The 16,384-nt window shown below is 36.3% G+C and overlaps 1 protein-coding gene across 1 annotated transcript; it reads right to left on the bottom strand.

Annotated features, from left to right (window-relative positions):
* Positions 1-1,213: 1,213 nt before the first annotated feature.
* On the bottom strand, positions 1,214-4,643 carry LOC133323581 (calcium permeable stress-gated cation channel 1). Its single transcript, XM_061532495.1, has 3 exons — positions 3,647-4,643; positions 1,327-2,656; positions 1,214-1,293 (listed from the first exon to the last, which is right to left on the bottom strand). Exons 1-3 carry the CDS (start codon positions 4,628-4,630, stop codon positions 1,214-1,216), a joined length of 2,394 nt encoding a protein of 797 aa, XP_061388479.1. The 5' UTR covers positions 4,631-4,643.
* Between the last annotated feature and the right edge of the window lie 11,741 nt (positions 4,644-16,384).

The raw sequence follows: 16,384 nt of genomic DNA, 5'->3' as shown, positions 1-16,384 counted from the left end.
AAAAAATTAAAACAACATTTTCTTAAGCATATTCTTTATTTATATATCTTGAAAAAATATTATAAGATACATATACGCATATATATATTTGTGTTTGTATGTAAATGTAGACTATATACAATTTCACTTAAATTATCTAATTAAAAAAAGTAATAAACGAAAAAAAATAGGAAGAGATGTAAGCATAATTAAATATAGGAGAGAAAAGCTTAAAAAGTAGAGTTCAGTTGTTTTTTAGTATTTACAAATAGTTGAAATAGAAAATTTTGGTTGACATTTTTTTTTAATTTTCAACCGCAAAGGGAAACACAATAAATATGGGCTTATAAAAAATATAAGGCGAGACAAATCAGAACTAAAGTCTTTTTTGATATAATCACTTTTTTTGAGGCCACAACAAATTAATTGATGTTAGATATAAAATAAAAATTAAATAAAATGTGTAATTTTCTCTGCCGAAACGTTAATTTGTGATCTAGGTTACTTAACTATAAACTATAGTATAGAGTTAAGTAAATGTTATATTAAAAAATATATATATAAGTATTTAACACAAGGGAGCCTATGATGCCAGTTGTTAAGAAAAAACTGTTCAGCATGTTTTTTTTTATAGAAATTGACGGGTTAATATGAAGTAATTGTCTTTTTTAATTTGATTATTTTGCAGTAGAAAAGGTAATGACAAAAAAAAAAAAAAAAAAAAATATGAGACATGCCGTAGTTATCAAATAGAGAAGCCGAAAGTACATTACAAAACTGAGAGTACATGTTTTTCACTTCGATTTTTTAATGAAACTTTCTCTATCATCCGACTTATTTAATGAAAAATCAAATCAGATCTGTTTTCGACAATTCCGACCATCAACATTGTTTTCAGATTATTAAAATTTAGGAAGTTAGTGAAGAAAAAACCCGATAAACTTAGAATTCTTTCAAGAAAATTTGCAGTGTCTGCTTTCGAAAATTTTGAAAAGATAGGACACCGTAATACAGCTCTACTTAGTTTACTGGTAGGACAAACCGAAATACTTTCAAAATTGCACTTCTGGCCCCGTTGCTGACTAAGTCATGTTAAAATCAAATCAAAACGACTTTTAGAGCGATGGGAAAAAACCAAAATATTCCAGAGGAAAAGTATTCTATTTTGAGGTCTCTATTTTACTGGTCTGATTGTTGTGTTCGTTCAATCTGCTCACAAGCTTCTGTATTCCGTTTAAGCATCTACATTATTGACACTACACTGGGAACTGGCATCAAAATCGGACACTGAATCTGAACCATAACCTCCAAAAACTCCAGAAGTCGCACCACCCGCCACACCCGAACTATTTGCCGCGGGAATTGATGTTGTACCCGAACCATTATATGAATGTGGTCCCATTGGTGTGGCATTGTGGGCATTTCTAGGCTTTAAAACATCCGGTATATAGACCGGAGTTGGACCAGCAATTTCAACAATGCTGGGTCTTCGTGCCTGTGTACAACGTTTTATGGGTGACATAAAGGTAAATAAGGTCAAAGTTATTATTAAGGTTATACTTAGAATTATGGCTCTAGCCATGCCTGAGCCTCTGACTGCCGATATCATAGCCATAACTAGCAACAAAATCACCACCGAAAATTTCGTCATTGTTACAGCGGTTGAGTGTATCTTACCGCCATTGCGTGAGATCATATTCGACGGGCCATAGGCAAAATAGAGATTATAGCGATCGACAAAATGTTTAAAGCACACATAGACCATGGCGAAGGGCATAATCAGGGGACAGAAGACACTGTACACAGTGGAAATGGTAAAGACCAATGTTGACCAGGCGTAGTGGGTTCCGAAGGGAAATTCCAGCAATATAGATTTACGAATATAGGGTGTTTCCGCCTTCGACTTGGCCGTTATCAACATATAAATGTACACAATCAATTCGGGGAATCTCAGCAATTCCAATGAGGTACCGATAAAAGCCGAAGTTATAATATAATTGACATAGAACGAACCGCGATCGGGTACAAAGAAACATTCCCAACGTAGCGATTCATCGCTGACCGACCATTCCAATAGCGCTTGGGCTGATGTTAAACCCAATGAGGGTAATATCAAAATCATAAATAACAAATAACCAAAACATTTCGTCATTATGGAATAGTTCTGTTTCGACTTCGTGTAATGGCTCATCCATTTGTCGGAGAACGCAACAATGACCGGCATCAGAATGGACAAAATCCACAGCATAAGAGTAGGTAAAAATTCCGATACTAAAGGTGATAGAGTGAAGATTTTATCTCTGGCCAAAGCCACACTGTTCAGAAGATTAACCACCATGGCGGGAGTGGTTAAGAAGAATAGCGTCACAAACAAGATAATATTCACCGTGAGCCATTTCAACATCCAATGACCACGACTAACATTAAGATTTTCCCAAAATAAATCATTAGGTGAGGGTGCGAAGGATAGATGCCATTGTCTATAGGTTCCCGGTGTAAAATGTGCAACAATATTTTGTGCTTCCTGCACTGTGGACACGGTGAGGAAAGCAATGCCCAGTGGTTCGTTTAGGGCAGCAGCCCTTAGCCGGCAAACATCACCATGCAAGGCACGTTCTTCACGTTGATAATATTCGTAGGCATTTTCGGTTTTACACGAACACGTTTGTGTGCGCACCTGAAAGAGATTGGGGGGTAATTAATAAATGGTTAGAATAAGGATGGGGATATTTTGAATATAGAGGTAATTATACAACAATACAAAAAAAAAAACGAAGAAGAGCAGAAAATCTGCACTCAGCTTGGGAAATATTTTTCTGGGCTGGGCCGACTATATGCTACCCTTCACCACTTTGCGTATATTCTACATATTCTCCTAACAGACGTCGCCTTTTCGAAAGAACATTGACATGAAATCGAACGAAAGTCATATAAGAAATTTGGTGCACCATTTCTATTAATTCGGACGAAAATATATATGGGAGCTATATCTAAAATTGAACCGATTTTCATGAAACCTAGCACACATCATTATAGACTCAATTCAGTACGCTACTCCAAATTTCGTTCATATCGAAAGATATTTAGGGACTTTGGCGCACCATTTACCTTGAAACGGACGAGAATATAAATGGGAGTCATATCTAAATATGAACCGATTTCACGAAACTTATCACACATCATTATAGACTCAATTCAGTACGCTACTCCAAATTTCGTTCATATCGAAAGATATTTAGGGACTTTGGCACATAATTTATCTTGAATCGGACGAAAATATATATCGGAGGTATATCTAAATCTGAACCGATTTCCACGAAACTTAGCACACATCATTCTAGACTTATTTTAGTACGGTATGCCAAATTTCGTGCTAATCGAAAGATATTTAGGGACTTTGGCGCACCATTAAATGGGAGCTATATCTAAATCTGAGCCGATTTTCACACAACTTAACACACATCATTATGGACTTAATTCAGTACACTATGCTAAATTTCGTTTATATTGAAAGATATTTGGGGACTTCAGTGCACCATTTATGTAAAATCGGACGAAAATATATATGGGCAAATCGAAAGATATTTAGGGACTTTTACCTGTTACAAACATATGCACCACAGTGTGGTGAAGGGTATAAAAATATTTTTCCCAAAATTCTACTCACCACCAAACTATCACGATCCCGATGTTGTTCACAATACATTTTTGCATCCCACACCCTTTCATATTCAGCATTGCGGACATAAAGTTTCGATATGTTATAGGCGACCTGGACATCTTCGATGCTAACATCAGGAAACAATTCCTGTATATAATTCCTAATCACCGTCTTATTACGATCATTGGGTGATATATTTGTTATCATTATGGTACGTGTGGCAGCTTTCTTAAATGCATTACGACCCGAAGAACGACGCATTATCAAAACAATCAGAGGTACATATATAATCGCAACAATGACATGTACCCACAACCATGCCGAATCGGGTGGTATATTTGACATTGTTGTGCGAGCAAATGAATTAACATCGTTGACATTATTCGCCGGACCATTGAGAAAATTCACCGGCAGTATGACAACCAATGAAATTGCCGTTATAATGGCCATAACCAACATTAAATGTTTTTGAAACGACAGATAGTAGACAGCATCGGGTCCTGTGTGCAGCAGAACTTGTTCTTTTCTCAACTTCAGTGTTATCATTATCCATGAGAATATACCCTGATCATAGCTAATGGGTGATAATGGTGTTGAGTCGGCTGTTGAATGTGAGGTAATACTACCACGGGGTTCATCCAACCCATTAGCATTGGTACTCGATGATGGTTGCGAATCATCTCTGTGTGCTGCTGCTCCATTACTGGACGTGTGAGGTTGTTCAATGAGGCTGGTACCACGTGAATAGAAAATTTCAGTCCATCGTTTACGATTGCCACCATTGTTAACCAATGCCAAACGGCCATAATCGCCAGCATGATGCCGTAACACAGTGAATAGAATTATAAGTAGGACCCAGGCCGATACGTTTAGAATTAATGTTTCGGGTATACCATTGTAGGCATTGGTAATAACTGTTGTTTTATTGGTCACCGAACAATTGTAGCTTGAGCCATCATCAAAACTTCGAAAATTGAAAAATGACTCCATGGCTGTTTGGAGTTATTTTCTGTTCGTTTGTTGGTTTGGTTTTTTTTTTGTGGGCGGAGTTTTTTTCTTTCTTCAGAATTGATTTTTCTGTTGATTCACCAAATACTGCAATGAAAATGAAGAAAAAATGGGAATTAATTAGAATAAAAGAATATTATTAAATCATGTTTTAATCATAAGAATATTAATTAATATTTAGTCATAAAATATTATTATAAAAGTTTACAAAATTGGAGCTAATGGGATAGCTGGGAAAGGAAGCAATCGTGACTTTAAATAAGTCTAACTTCCTTTCTGTTGTAAATAAAGTTTTAAATGTCTCCGAGAGGAGCGGCTGAAGATGAGTTTACATTATGGTAAAAATTTTCGTAGATGATGATAACCATAAAATTAATATTGGTAATAGTCAGAATGTGTCACAGCAATGGTCTATGGGTAAATCTCGAAGCCGAGGTAGTAATTTTCACTAATAGGCTTTAAATTTCACCATACCATTTCACACTATCGTCCATGGCTAAAGCCATTAGAGGTTTTCTCACCTAATTAATTAATTAATATATTTTCCTTTTCCTTCTTCCGTTTTCTTCTATCACATTTTTCAGGAAAGAACTTTCGTCAACAGCCAACCTGTTACAACAACAACCATAGTAAACAAATCTGGGGTTTACAACTGCAGATCACATAAATCGGAGTCAAACTTGCACCATTGAAATTCCATTTGGACATTGTGACATCTTCCAATTGGAATTGTTGAAAAATAACGGAATCTTCGTCTACTCATGCAAGTGTTTTATCGGAGTCAAACAACAGACCTAGCCAACGTAGTCGCTGCAGCTCGATCCGTCTGACTATATCGATGGATGTTCGAGAATAGATGGTATAGCTCATGGTTCATGTGACAGCGATATTCCTCGTCGACTCAGATTGGCCCATAGATCTTCCGGAAAATGTTCTCTCAAACACTCCAAGAGCTGCCTCATCTGCTTGCGCAAGTACCCATGCTTCAGATCCATACGACTGCTCGGTAATATCAGCGTCTTGTAGAGCGTGAGTTTGGTCTGGCGAGAGGTGGTCTTGCTTTTGAGTTGCTTACTCAGACCATAGTAGCATCTGTTTGATAACACTATTTTCCTCCTTCAAAGCTGATGTTATTAGTTTTGTTTATGGCGGTACCGAGGTAATAAAATCGTTCACTACATCGAAGCTGTAGTTTTCAAGTTCCACAGTTGGTCCTAGTCTTCTGGACGTTTTGCGCTTGGTACCATCAGATTGGTCATCTCGCTATTTACTGTCACTCCCACTTTGGCAGACTCCATCCTAATTCATTCAAATTCGTTCGACGCTGTCGTCGGCGTAGGCGAGTAACATATGCTGCTTGGTGTATAGAGTGCCATTTTTTGCACACATTTGCATCTCGTATGACCTTTTCCAGCAGGATGTTAAACAGGTCAAACTGTCACCCGTTTCCATAATAGAGGGGTCTACGATCCGAAACGACCCGAGTCTTACTCGGCCAACGTCTGTCACTTCAGCCTATTGTGTAAAAGCAATAGGGTTGCTACAACAACAAACTCTGACCTTGTCTGAATCCTCATACGGTATTGAAGGGCTCCAAGAGGTACTTTCCGACTTTAACTGCAGACCTTGTACCACTTAACGTTATCCTGCATAGCCGTATTAATTTTGCCGGAATGCCAAACACAGACATGACTTTAAACACCTCTGAACGGATAGGGCTGTTAAATGCGGCTTTATAGTCGACGAATAGGTAAAATGTGTCGATGTGGGTCCAATAATGTCATTGACCATTGGTTTCAGTCGTTCATACGGCACGCTGGATAGCACTTTATATGCGATGGGGAGGAGATTAATTCTAATTAATTCTCTATAGTTGCACATATCGTCTTGTCTCCTTTTTTGTGCACGCGACACAGAATGCTGAGGTTCCAATCATTGGGCATGCATTTCTCTAGCCAAACGGTACTAATCAGCTGGTGCAGACTCCTGACCAGCATCATTCCACCGGTCTTGAATAGTTCGGCTGGTAATCCATCGGCACCTGCTGCTTTATTGTTCTTCAACCGATTAATACAATCTGAGTGCTGCCTCTGCCGCGCATATAGCGATAGACTTAAGACAATCATGTCGCGGAGTATAAATAGAACAGCTCTGTGAGGTAAATTTTTTGGTCAGGTATAAAATATCTGGGTACAGAATATATAGAAATTTATTTGAGCGGAGATTTAACTTTAAAGACTCAAGTTGAAATGGAAATCATCTTGGAAAAGGTACGGGATTATAAATCGTATTTCCATATCGGATGTTAGTGAAGACTAATTCTTCCTCTTTTAAATGGTGTGTTGTTCCTCAAAAATAACCCCACACTCTCTTCTTTCCTTCTTTCTCTTCTCACAGACAACAATACATGGAAGATCGGCGAATAGAGCTGCTGTTATGTTATTCCGGGAATAGAGCCCATTTTAATCTAAAGTTTTAACTTTATAACATTTTTACTTCAATTTTTCGCATCAAAATTATACAAAGAAAAATCAAGTTCCTATTTTTTGTTCTAAACAATGGCCCTACATTGTCTCAACAACCAATGACACCAAATGAGAGATGCTCTAATAAATTTCATAACTTCGAGATAAGAACGTAAACATAATACCCCGGCACATTCATGTTTTTTTTTGATCAGAGTCAGCGCCGCAACCCGACATTCCACATGCGATGAGATTTCTTGTTGACCGATGACGACAACAGTAGAGTATCTATTATTTTGTATTGAAATTATGCCGACATGTCTGCTGCACTCTGGAGCAAAGAAAGTGATAAAAAATTGTTGATGGTTTTATTATTGCTGCAATTTTCCGCCAAGTGACAATGGTGTGTGTATATTAAATAATTTTGCATGCTTGGGAACCGAATGTTTACAAAAACAATTTTTTTATTTACATATATATTTTATTGTATTTTTCCTTATTGTGTTATCAATTTAGGTCGAAATTAATTAGAAATGCATGAATATAAGTGCATTAACATGATTGCATTGAAATTATAGTAATATTATATATTAGAAAAATTATTTCAGAGAGAGAGAGAGAGAGAGATGGAGAGAGAGGGGGACAAACACAATGGTCAATTGGACTGTTATTGTGAAAGTGACAATGGGTAAATATTATCATTGTTCAAATATGACAAATATTAGGTAAAATTGAATGGGGTAAAATCTTCTAAAATAATTAGTAATTGGACTAACAATGACCATATAAATGTTTGCAAAATTAAGTCTATCATTTTACGATATAGAGAAAATGATATTTTGTAGCGTTTTTAGAAAAAATAAATAAATAAAACAAATAATTTCAAATTTTATTGAAGGAAATGAATATTCCATCAGCATCCACATTATGTTAAAATATTATTCCCATGATGTAAAATGCTTGTACAAGTTTATCTACATTAAACAAATGTTGTAAAACAACCAGTCTAGGTAAGGCCAGATAAGGTAAACATGTTATCCAGTTTGTCCAAAAAATTAAACGATAAACATTGTAACAATTGGTAGATGAGAAAATCAACTATAAACCAGTAAGGAAAGTTAAAAAATTGGACGGTACCAACTATATGATACCATTCACCATTTTGGGTACATACAAGATTAGCTATATGTACAATATCCTGTAGATAAAACATACATAACATATAGCTAATAAAAAGTATTAGGAGGAAGGTGGGAATAGTTTCGATGGTATATATAAATTGGACAGAAAATATATTACGTGCTAAGGTTGCACTTTCCTAACCACTTTATGTTTCTAATGATGTTGTAGATTAAAGCAGGTTCCATAGTTGAAAATAAGCTTAGAGACGGTGGAAAGTGAGCACCCATGCCAGAACTGGACACCGACACAGGAGATGCTCAATTGTCTCTGTCTCTTCCTCGTCAGCACAGAGTCTGCAGTAATCAGTAACATCATGGTTCCATTTACTGGTAAAGGCCCTGATATTGCCCTGATTTTAGCTTTACACAGGTTCAACAGTGAGTTTGTTCTCTTGGTTAACAGAGTCGGCCAGATAGATCTTGACACATTGAACCTAGGTTCGTTGTGCCGGACTTTATTAGCTCGTTTGTCGAAGAACGCCTCAAAGTTTCGAAAAAGACTGCAGATTGGTGGTTTGATTGAGCAATCGATTGCTAGATCTGTAAATTGAGATCCTCGTCTCGCTAATTCGTCTGCTTTTTCATTATTCTCGATGTCACGGTGTCTTGGTACCCAGCCAAGACACAGCCGATAGATGTAAGTGAGTGTTTCCAAAACTGCTCTACACTCAAGGACGACCTCAGATTTGATATTACAGGATTTGATGGCTTTAAGAGCCGCCTGACTATCCACAAATATAGTCACCGGTTCAACGATCTCTGCATCGAGGCTTGTTATCAATTCCACTGCCTTCCAAATCGCGAAGATTTTTACTAGGAAAACACTACAGCTTGTAGGTAAGCTCAAGGGTAGCCTCTACTGAGGATAACGACATCTATATAGTCAAATCTCAGGACTGCTGATATATAGTCGCTTAGTTTTACGCGTTGGTTCAATGTTATACCTAGTTCGTTCAGGATACATCCATGCCCGTAGGTACAAATTCGCCATAGATTTTGTTCATGCAGCCTTAGGGCACTATGCGCTGCCTGACAATGCTGAGACACATAGGCCTTAAGGGCAGTTATTAGAATCGAGGCGGTTCTTTGTACCTTATGGCTAGCAAATTACTCCAAAATTATAAATATAGGTCAATTGTAGCCCTCATATAAGCGTACCCTTCAATTTTCGTTATTTTTGGGTTCTTGAGCGCGTATTTCAACCGAATACGCTGTAATTTGGTATTTTGTATTCGCATATGGTAACAAATCCCTCTACCAAAAATTATTAATATTCGCTCGCTTTCAGTTGTAGTCCCCATATAACCCCCTTTAATCTAAATCAGGTCTTTAGTGTACCATTTCCATTTACATAATATATATATTAAAATAAAATCGGACGAAAATATATATGAGATCTATATCTAAATCTCAACATCATTCTAGACTTAATTCAGTGCGCTGTACCAAAATTCGATACAGCCGATAGATTTAAAGGGACTTTGGTGCCCCATTTACATAAAATCGGACGAAAGTATACATAGAATCTATATCTAAATCTCAACCGATTTTCACGAAACATAACACACGCCATTCAAGACTCAATTCATTACACTATGCAAAATTTTGTTCAAAACGAAAGATATATATGGACTATTTACATTAAATCGGACGAAGTCATGTGTCTATCTCGATTCCTTTTGCCTGTTACAAACATATGCACAAAGACATAATACCCTGTTCCACAGTGTGGTAAAGGGTATAAAAATCCGACCATAGTATGCAGAATGCTATGGATTAAATAAAAAAATTGCAATATCCCGGAAGACATAAAATTATGTCGACTGAGCCTAACTTAGCATAAAATCTAAAATTTTCCTAAAACTATGCTACACTTTGGAATCTAATATATCATATCTCTATGACAAATCACATCCAAACTGCCGATCAACAACATTAAATGCCATACGACAACCCTGGAGAGATACAATTGAAATTAGTGTTACTATCTTAACGCCTCCTAATACCCACACCGACAAAAAGAAGGCCAGCACAATTAAATGATAAACAAAAAACACTGTTTGATATTTAAATGTCGTTATTTTTTTGGGGAGAAATTATGAGGTATTAATAAATTGAAGAACAAAAAAAGTAGCACAATAGCAACAACAACAAAGGAAATGCGACACATGACCAGTATGTTTAAAAATACAACAAATATACCACGATATATTTTTTTCGTAATAAATAAATAAATGACCAAGTGCACAAGAAGAAGTTGCCAGCAAATGATTTGAAAAAATAAACTAAAAAGAAGAAATGTGGATGTATGGAAGAGTCTAAGTGGAAAATTTTTTTTCCTTTTGCAATACCATTAAAAAAGAAGATGGAAAACCATGCAATGAAATAATCGTACATTCACATCGAATATTAGTTGAAAAAAAAAACAAAATCTTGTAATGCACAATAAAAATATTTAGCGTTTCGAAAACAAAACAAAAACAACAATATGAAAAAAGATGAATCATCTAACAAAATGAATTGCTGAAGTTGCCAGAGATGGAAGGAAGGGGGGCAATGGGGATGTGAAACACAGCCGAACACAGACAACAAATAGACTGGTTTTATGGCTTTTTATATTCATATATTGGCTCAAACCAAGGTAAATGACAACAGCGACAACAAACAAATAGGTAGCAGAATAAAAAAATGCCAACAGTATGCAATAATCTTCCAATTTTGCATTGCCTGTCATAGAAAAAATTGTAGGTCTGGAAATCTCATTCCGTATGGCGTCTCCGCGGTTGGCTAACTAAAGCAAAAACAGGAAAGGGGGAATCGTTTACATATGTCACAAACAGATTTTAAGTCACTCACCCATGTGTAAATGGGAAAATCAATGGGGAACCTATAGTTGGAGAGGGCACCCCAACACTTCACCAACAACCACTGAAGTGTTTGAATACAAAACAACAACAAAAAAACTTATCGTTAATTAGACGCGTAGTTGTTGTAGCTATGGGTTCTTAACCGACTGCATTGCAAAACCACAGACTATTGATAGATAGAATTTCAAATCAGGGAAAACCTTCAACTTCAAAGAGTTTTCCTTTTTATATGAAGTTTTTGTAGAAAACACCACTTCACATCAAAATAAGCAAACGATAAAATTGCCACGCAGCACAATTTCATATTTTTTTTTCAAATTATTTGGTTTTTTGTGCAAAATTACGTTTGTTTTTACCAACCAACCAACCGACCACCATCCATCATTCACTCTAATATTTACCAACACCACCACCACCCCGTTCAAAAAACAGCCCGTCGTCGTCGTCGCCGCCACTGACTACACGATAATGATTTCTTCACATTGCCTTTTCTAGTTGAGAGTAGTTAAAACGTCGTTGTCGTTTTGCATGAATTGTAATTTCCATTTCTTTTTTAAATAATTATTATTAATTATTTCATGTTTTCTTCACTTGCTCTTCTTCTTACCTATTCAAAAATATACTAAATTGTTTTTTTATTTCTATTTTGGTTTGTTGTCGTTATTTCTTTTTTTGTTTTTTAATTACATTTACCACCACTTTTTATTAGTTCATTATATTAAATATTTATTATTTTCTTTTTCTATTCCTCCACTACTACTGCGCTAGTGTGTGTTGTTGTTTTGGCCCGACCATGACAGCTGCTGGCTGATTTTGTTTTGTATAGAGTGGCTGTCAAAGTTACACTAATCGCTCTAAATAGGCAAGCAAAGTAGAATGTTGTTATCGTCATGGCTCTAATTGGAATTTGTTATCGATTAATCGTTTCGATTGTGCTTTCCGGTTGTGTGCCAACGTTCTAGAAATGAAAGGTTCGTTATTATTGATGATTTAAAAAGGGATTTAAATATCGTTGAAAATAATAATTGGAATCATGGTAAAGGGTTATCCATATCGTGGTTTTAAAAGTATGGGACTGAAATTCGACATCTTTCAAATTATGATGTTAAATCAATTATTTTTTTTTAGTTGAAAGTCAAACATTTGGTCTGTTCTCGTACTGCAAAACAAAAAAACGAATTTTCCTTTCTGATATTGAAGAAAAAAGTAAAATCTAGTAGATTTTTTTTGCAGTACACGGGAACAGACCAATTGACGAAAATGGATCGCTTAACTTTCTCACAACGCATAAACGTTATCAAAAACTACTACAACATGTAAAATAGTATCAGTCGGTGTTGCCGACAGATATATTCCCTCAGCCTATGGTTGGAGGCGTATGTCTAAGGAATAATACCTGTGTTTTTATTGTTCCCTGTATATAAAGTTTGGACAGGTTCCAGATAAGGTTGCCCTATGGACCCCACATTAGAATTTTAGGTCGGTTTGGAAAACCAATCAATCAAACATAATTTTATCTTGATACTGAATTAACAGATTTTCAAAACGACAATTTTCGGGGAAGGTACCAGAAGCAGTGGACCACCGGGTACCATATTCAACCTTGATCCATGTAAGGTAAATACATTACCATGTGTCATCCATATGCGACCTACAAGTCTTCGAAATGTTGACCCTTTGTGAGGAGATACTAAAAGGAGTGGATAAGTCCATCTTACAACATTACTTAGATATGGTGAAAATATTAGGTTGTGCAAAGTTTGGTTCAAGTAGGATAGTTCATTCACAGGATATTCTAGGAAGGCAGTTCGGAAAGTTCTTACCCTCGCACAGAAAGCGCGGTATAAACAGGAAAAAGTTAAGTGTTTTGGAAACTTCCATCTCTGTTATGAACACCTGTTAAATATTATTTCGATCCGGCAACTCCTTCATATAAAAACAGGTGTTCAAAAAAGACGCATCGGCAATTTTTTACAACGGAAAAATTAGAAATGCGTACTTTCATTGTAAAAAAAATGCGGATGCGTCTTTTTTGGCGCATACCAAAATACCGGAATTATTGGACCAATATTGATAATTTTTGGCGGAAGGAACCCAACATATCAAATTACAGCCAATTCTATTGTGCGCAGCTATTTCAATTTGTAAGATCATATTTTGAAATGTTCTCTTCTAGTTGATCTTTCCATCTAATTCGTGGCCTCCCCATTCTGCGTGAGCTGGGGAATCCTCATCCATTCTCATAAGATGACCTAGCCAAAGTAGTCGCTGTAGCTCGATCTGTCTGACTATGTCGATTTCCGAGAATATATGGTACAACACATGGTTCATTCGATGGCGATATTCACCGTCAACGCAGATCGGCCCATAGATCTTTCGGAGAATTTTTCTCTCAAACACTCCAAGAGCTGCCTCATCTGCTTACGAAAGTACCCATGCTTCAGATCCATATAACAGCACGCGTAGTAACAGCGTATTGTAGAGTGTGCGTTTGGTCTGGCATGAGGTGGCCTTGTCTATGAACTGCTAACTCAGAACATGGTAGTAGTTGTTGGCCAACACTATCCTTCTATATATAACATTTTTGACTACATCGAGGCTGTAGTACTCAAGATCCATAGTTGGTCCGAGCCAACTGGATGTTTTGCGCGTTGATGCCATCAGCTTGGCCTTCTCGCCATTTACTGCTAGAATGCAGGAATGCCAAACGCAGACATCTCTTTATACACCTCTGAACGGATATGGCTGTCGAATGCGGGTTTCATATGCGACGAATAGGTGGAATGTGTCGATATGTTTTCGTGGGTGTTTTCCAGGATTTGGCGCAGAGTGAAAGTATGGTCAATGATGGATTTGCCAGGTCTAGATTCTGGGACGGAACTTATGTTGATAATTTTTGTTGGAGAGATTTGGTGCTCAATAAGAACACAGTGTGCCAAATTACAGTGTATTTGGTAAAAAGGCATTATACCGAAATTTATATAGGCGGTATGCCTAAACGTAGACCGATATAACCCATTTTGGAACTTGATCTGCCTTCAGGCAAAAGACAAATTTATGTAAAATTTTGGCGATCTCTCTCAACTCATTTAGAGCCTAGTAATCAGAAAGGCGGACATGTCTACTATATAGGGTCCAAAATGACTATTTCGATGAGTTATACCATAGACAGACTCAATCTTGATGGCCCAGATGGTTAAAATTGTTTTTGGAGAGATCTACGGAAGGAACCACGATATTCCATACAACAAAATTTCAGTGGCGATTCTTTAATTGTCATGGGAGCATTTTGATTTGGCATTTCCTAGTTGTCAAATGAATTCAATGGAGTACGTTTAAGTCTTGGAAAGACTCGTTTTTCAGCAGGGCAATTCGTCAGTTCATAAAAGTCGCCATACTTAATGGTTAAAATCAAAAAATATTCCAACTTCCTACCAGAATCCGATTGAGAACATATGGGGAATCTTGACTCTTCGTGTCGATGCAGAAAACCACCAATACCAAACTGTGTTTAAACCAAAGGAGTGATTATTGATGAATATTTGCGAACAAAATTTGATAGACAGTATGATGGGCAGAATTTTTGAACTTATTCAAAATAAGGGAGAGTTTGATGATTTTATTGTGTACAATAACTTAATGGGTCCATTGTATATATCAACTAACATACCAATTGAATAAAAAGTTCATATATAGTTATGATACGCAGTGTAGTAGTCGTCTTTGAGTAGAACCGAATTCACATACAAATGGCCATTAATCCATAAATACAAATTATAATGGACAGACGGGGGAAAAACATGTGTAAATCGAATCAGCTAGTCGAAATATATCGGTGGTCTTGGAGTAATATTTCGCTGTTTTACAAACTCTTGGGAAAATAAAATTTCTCACAACATATTTGTGTAGGGCATGTAGAAATATAGAAAAAAATGTAAATGTGCCGGGAACGAAAAAAATGCCCAAAATCTGCTCAAGTCGTAAATTTTACATTATTTATGCCCACTTTTGGGCATAAATGCCCATTTTCGGCAACACTGATCGTGACATAACATACTGTTAATATTTGAGTGAAATTGTATTGTTACTCTCTGAAATTCAGTGTAATTTTTGGGAAAAGCTAGCTTTCAGAGTGTAAAAATATTCTCTCACTTGAGGAATGACTGAAACAGAAACATATTTTTGATGCATAGACTAATGAAGATATAGACGACGAAATACTCAAAAAATGCGCGGTCAAGTGACTCAAAATAAAAAAACTCAAAAATTTTTAAAGACGTTTTTTGGGGAAAATTGCCTAATTTTCTTTCATGTTTTTATATGTGTATTAGCATTAAAAATTGAGTAGCGCATTCATCAGACTCAATTCAGAGAGGACTGGTGAGAGCATTTGGTCGTCTATATTTTCATTAGTCTATGGTTATGTCACCATATCGTGACATAACATAATCAAAGACCTGTAACATAGACTAATGAAGATCATTCATTTTTGATGATGATCTCTCAGTTGCGCTCTCCCACACTTACTCTCAATTTAGCTCTGTTCAACACTGGTCTATACATTCATTAGTCTATGGTCTATGCATCAAGAATATGTTTCTGTTTCAGTCATTCCTCAAGTGAGAGAATATTTTTACACTCTGAAAGCTAGCTTTTCCCAAAAATTACACTGCATTTCAGAGAGTAACAACACAATTTCACTCAAATATTAACAGTATGTTATACCACACTGACATCTTCATTTAAACTTCGACTATCAAATGTCCTATCTTTTTATATATTTTATGTCTTTGTTTTTGGTTACATATACAACACTAATTTTACATTACAACCAATGAAATATGTGGTATGTAATACTTAATAGAGGGCGCCCTTTAACCGTTGCATACTTTTAGGCTTACATGAAATAGGTGTTGGTTAGCGGATATAGATGTTACTGATAGCTGTTGCTTCAATTTTAACAGCAATGGAATACGAACAGCTATACGTTTCGCTTTAGACACCGTCTAAGTTTCTTCTCATAATGTTTTACCAATATTTCGTCAATAATTTGCCTATTAGTATTACCACTTCTAAGTGAAGAAATCTCGTTCTTTTTTTATGCCAGTGTATTCTCTATTAATTGAAAGCCGATCACAAAACTTTAACATTTCCTATCAGCTTGCTAACTTATATCTTATCTTAGTGCGAATTTACGAAATTACAACCATCGATTGGAAAAGT

This window comes from Musca vetustissima, unplaced genomic scaffold (genome assembly GCF_032173495.1).
Source record: "Musca vetustissima isolate MV318-11 ecotype Yass unplaced genomic scaffold, APGP_CSIRO_Mvet_v1 utg755, whole genome shotgun sequence".
NCBI lineage: Eukaryota > Metazoa > Arthropoda > Insecta > Diptera > Muscidae > Musca > Musca vetustissima.
This window is presented reverse-complemented; position numbering and strand designations above follow the sequence as displayed.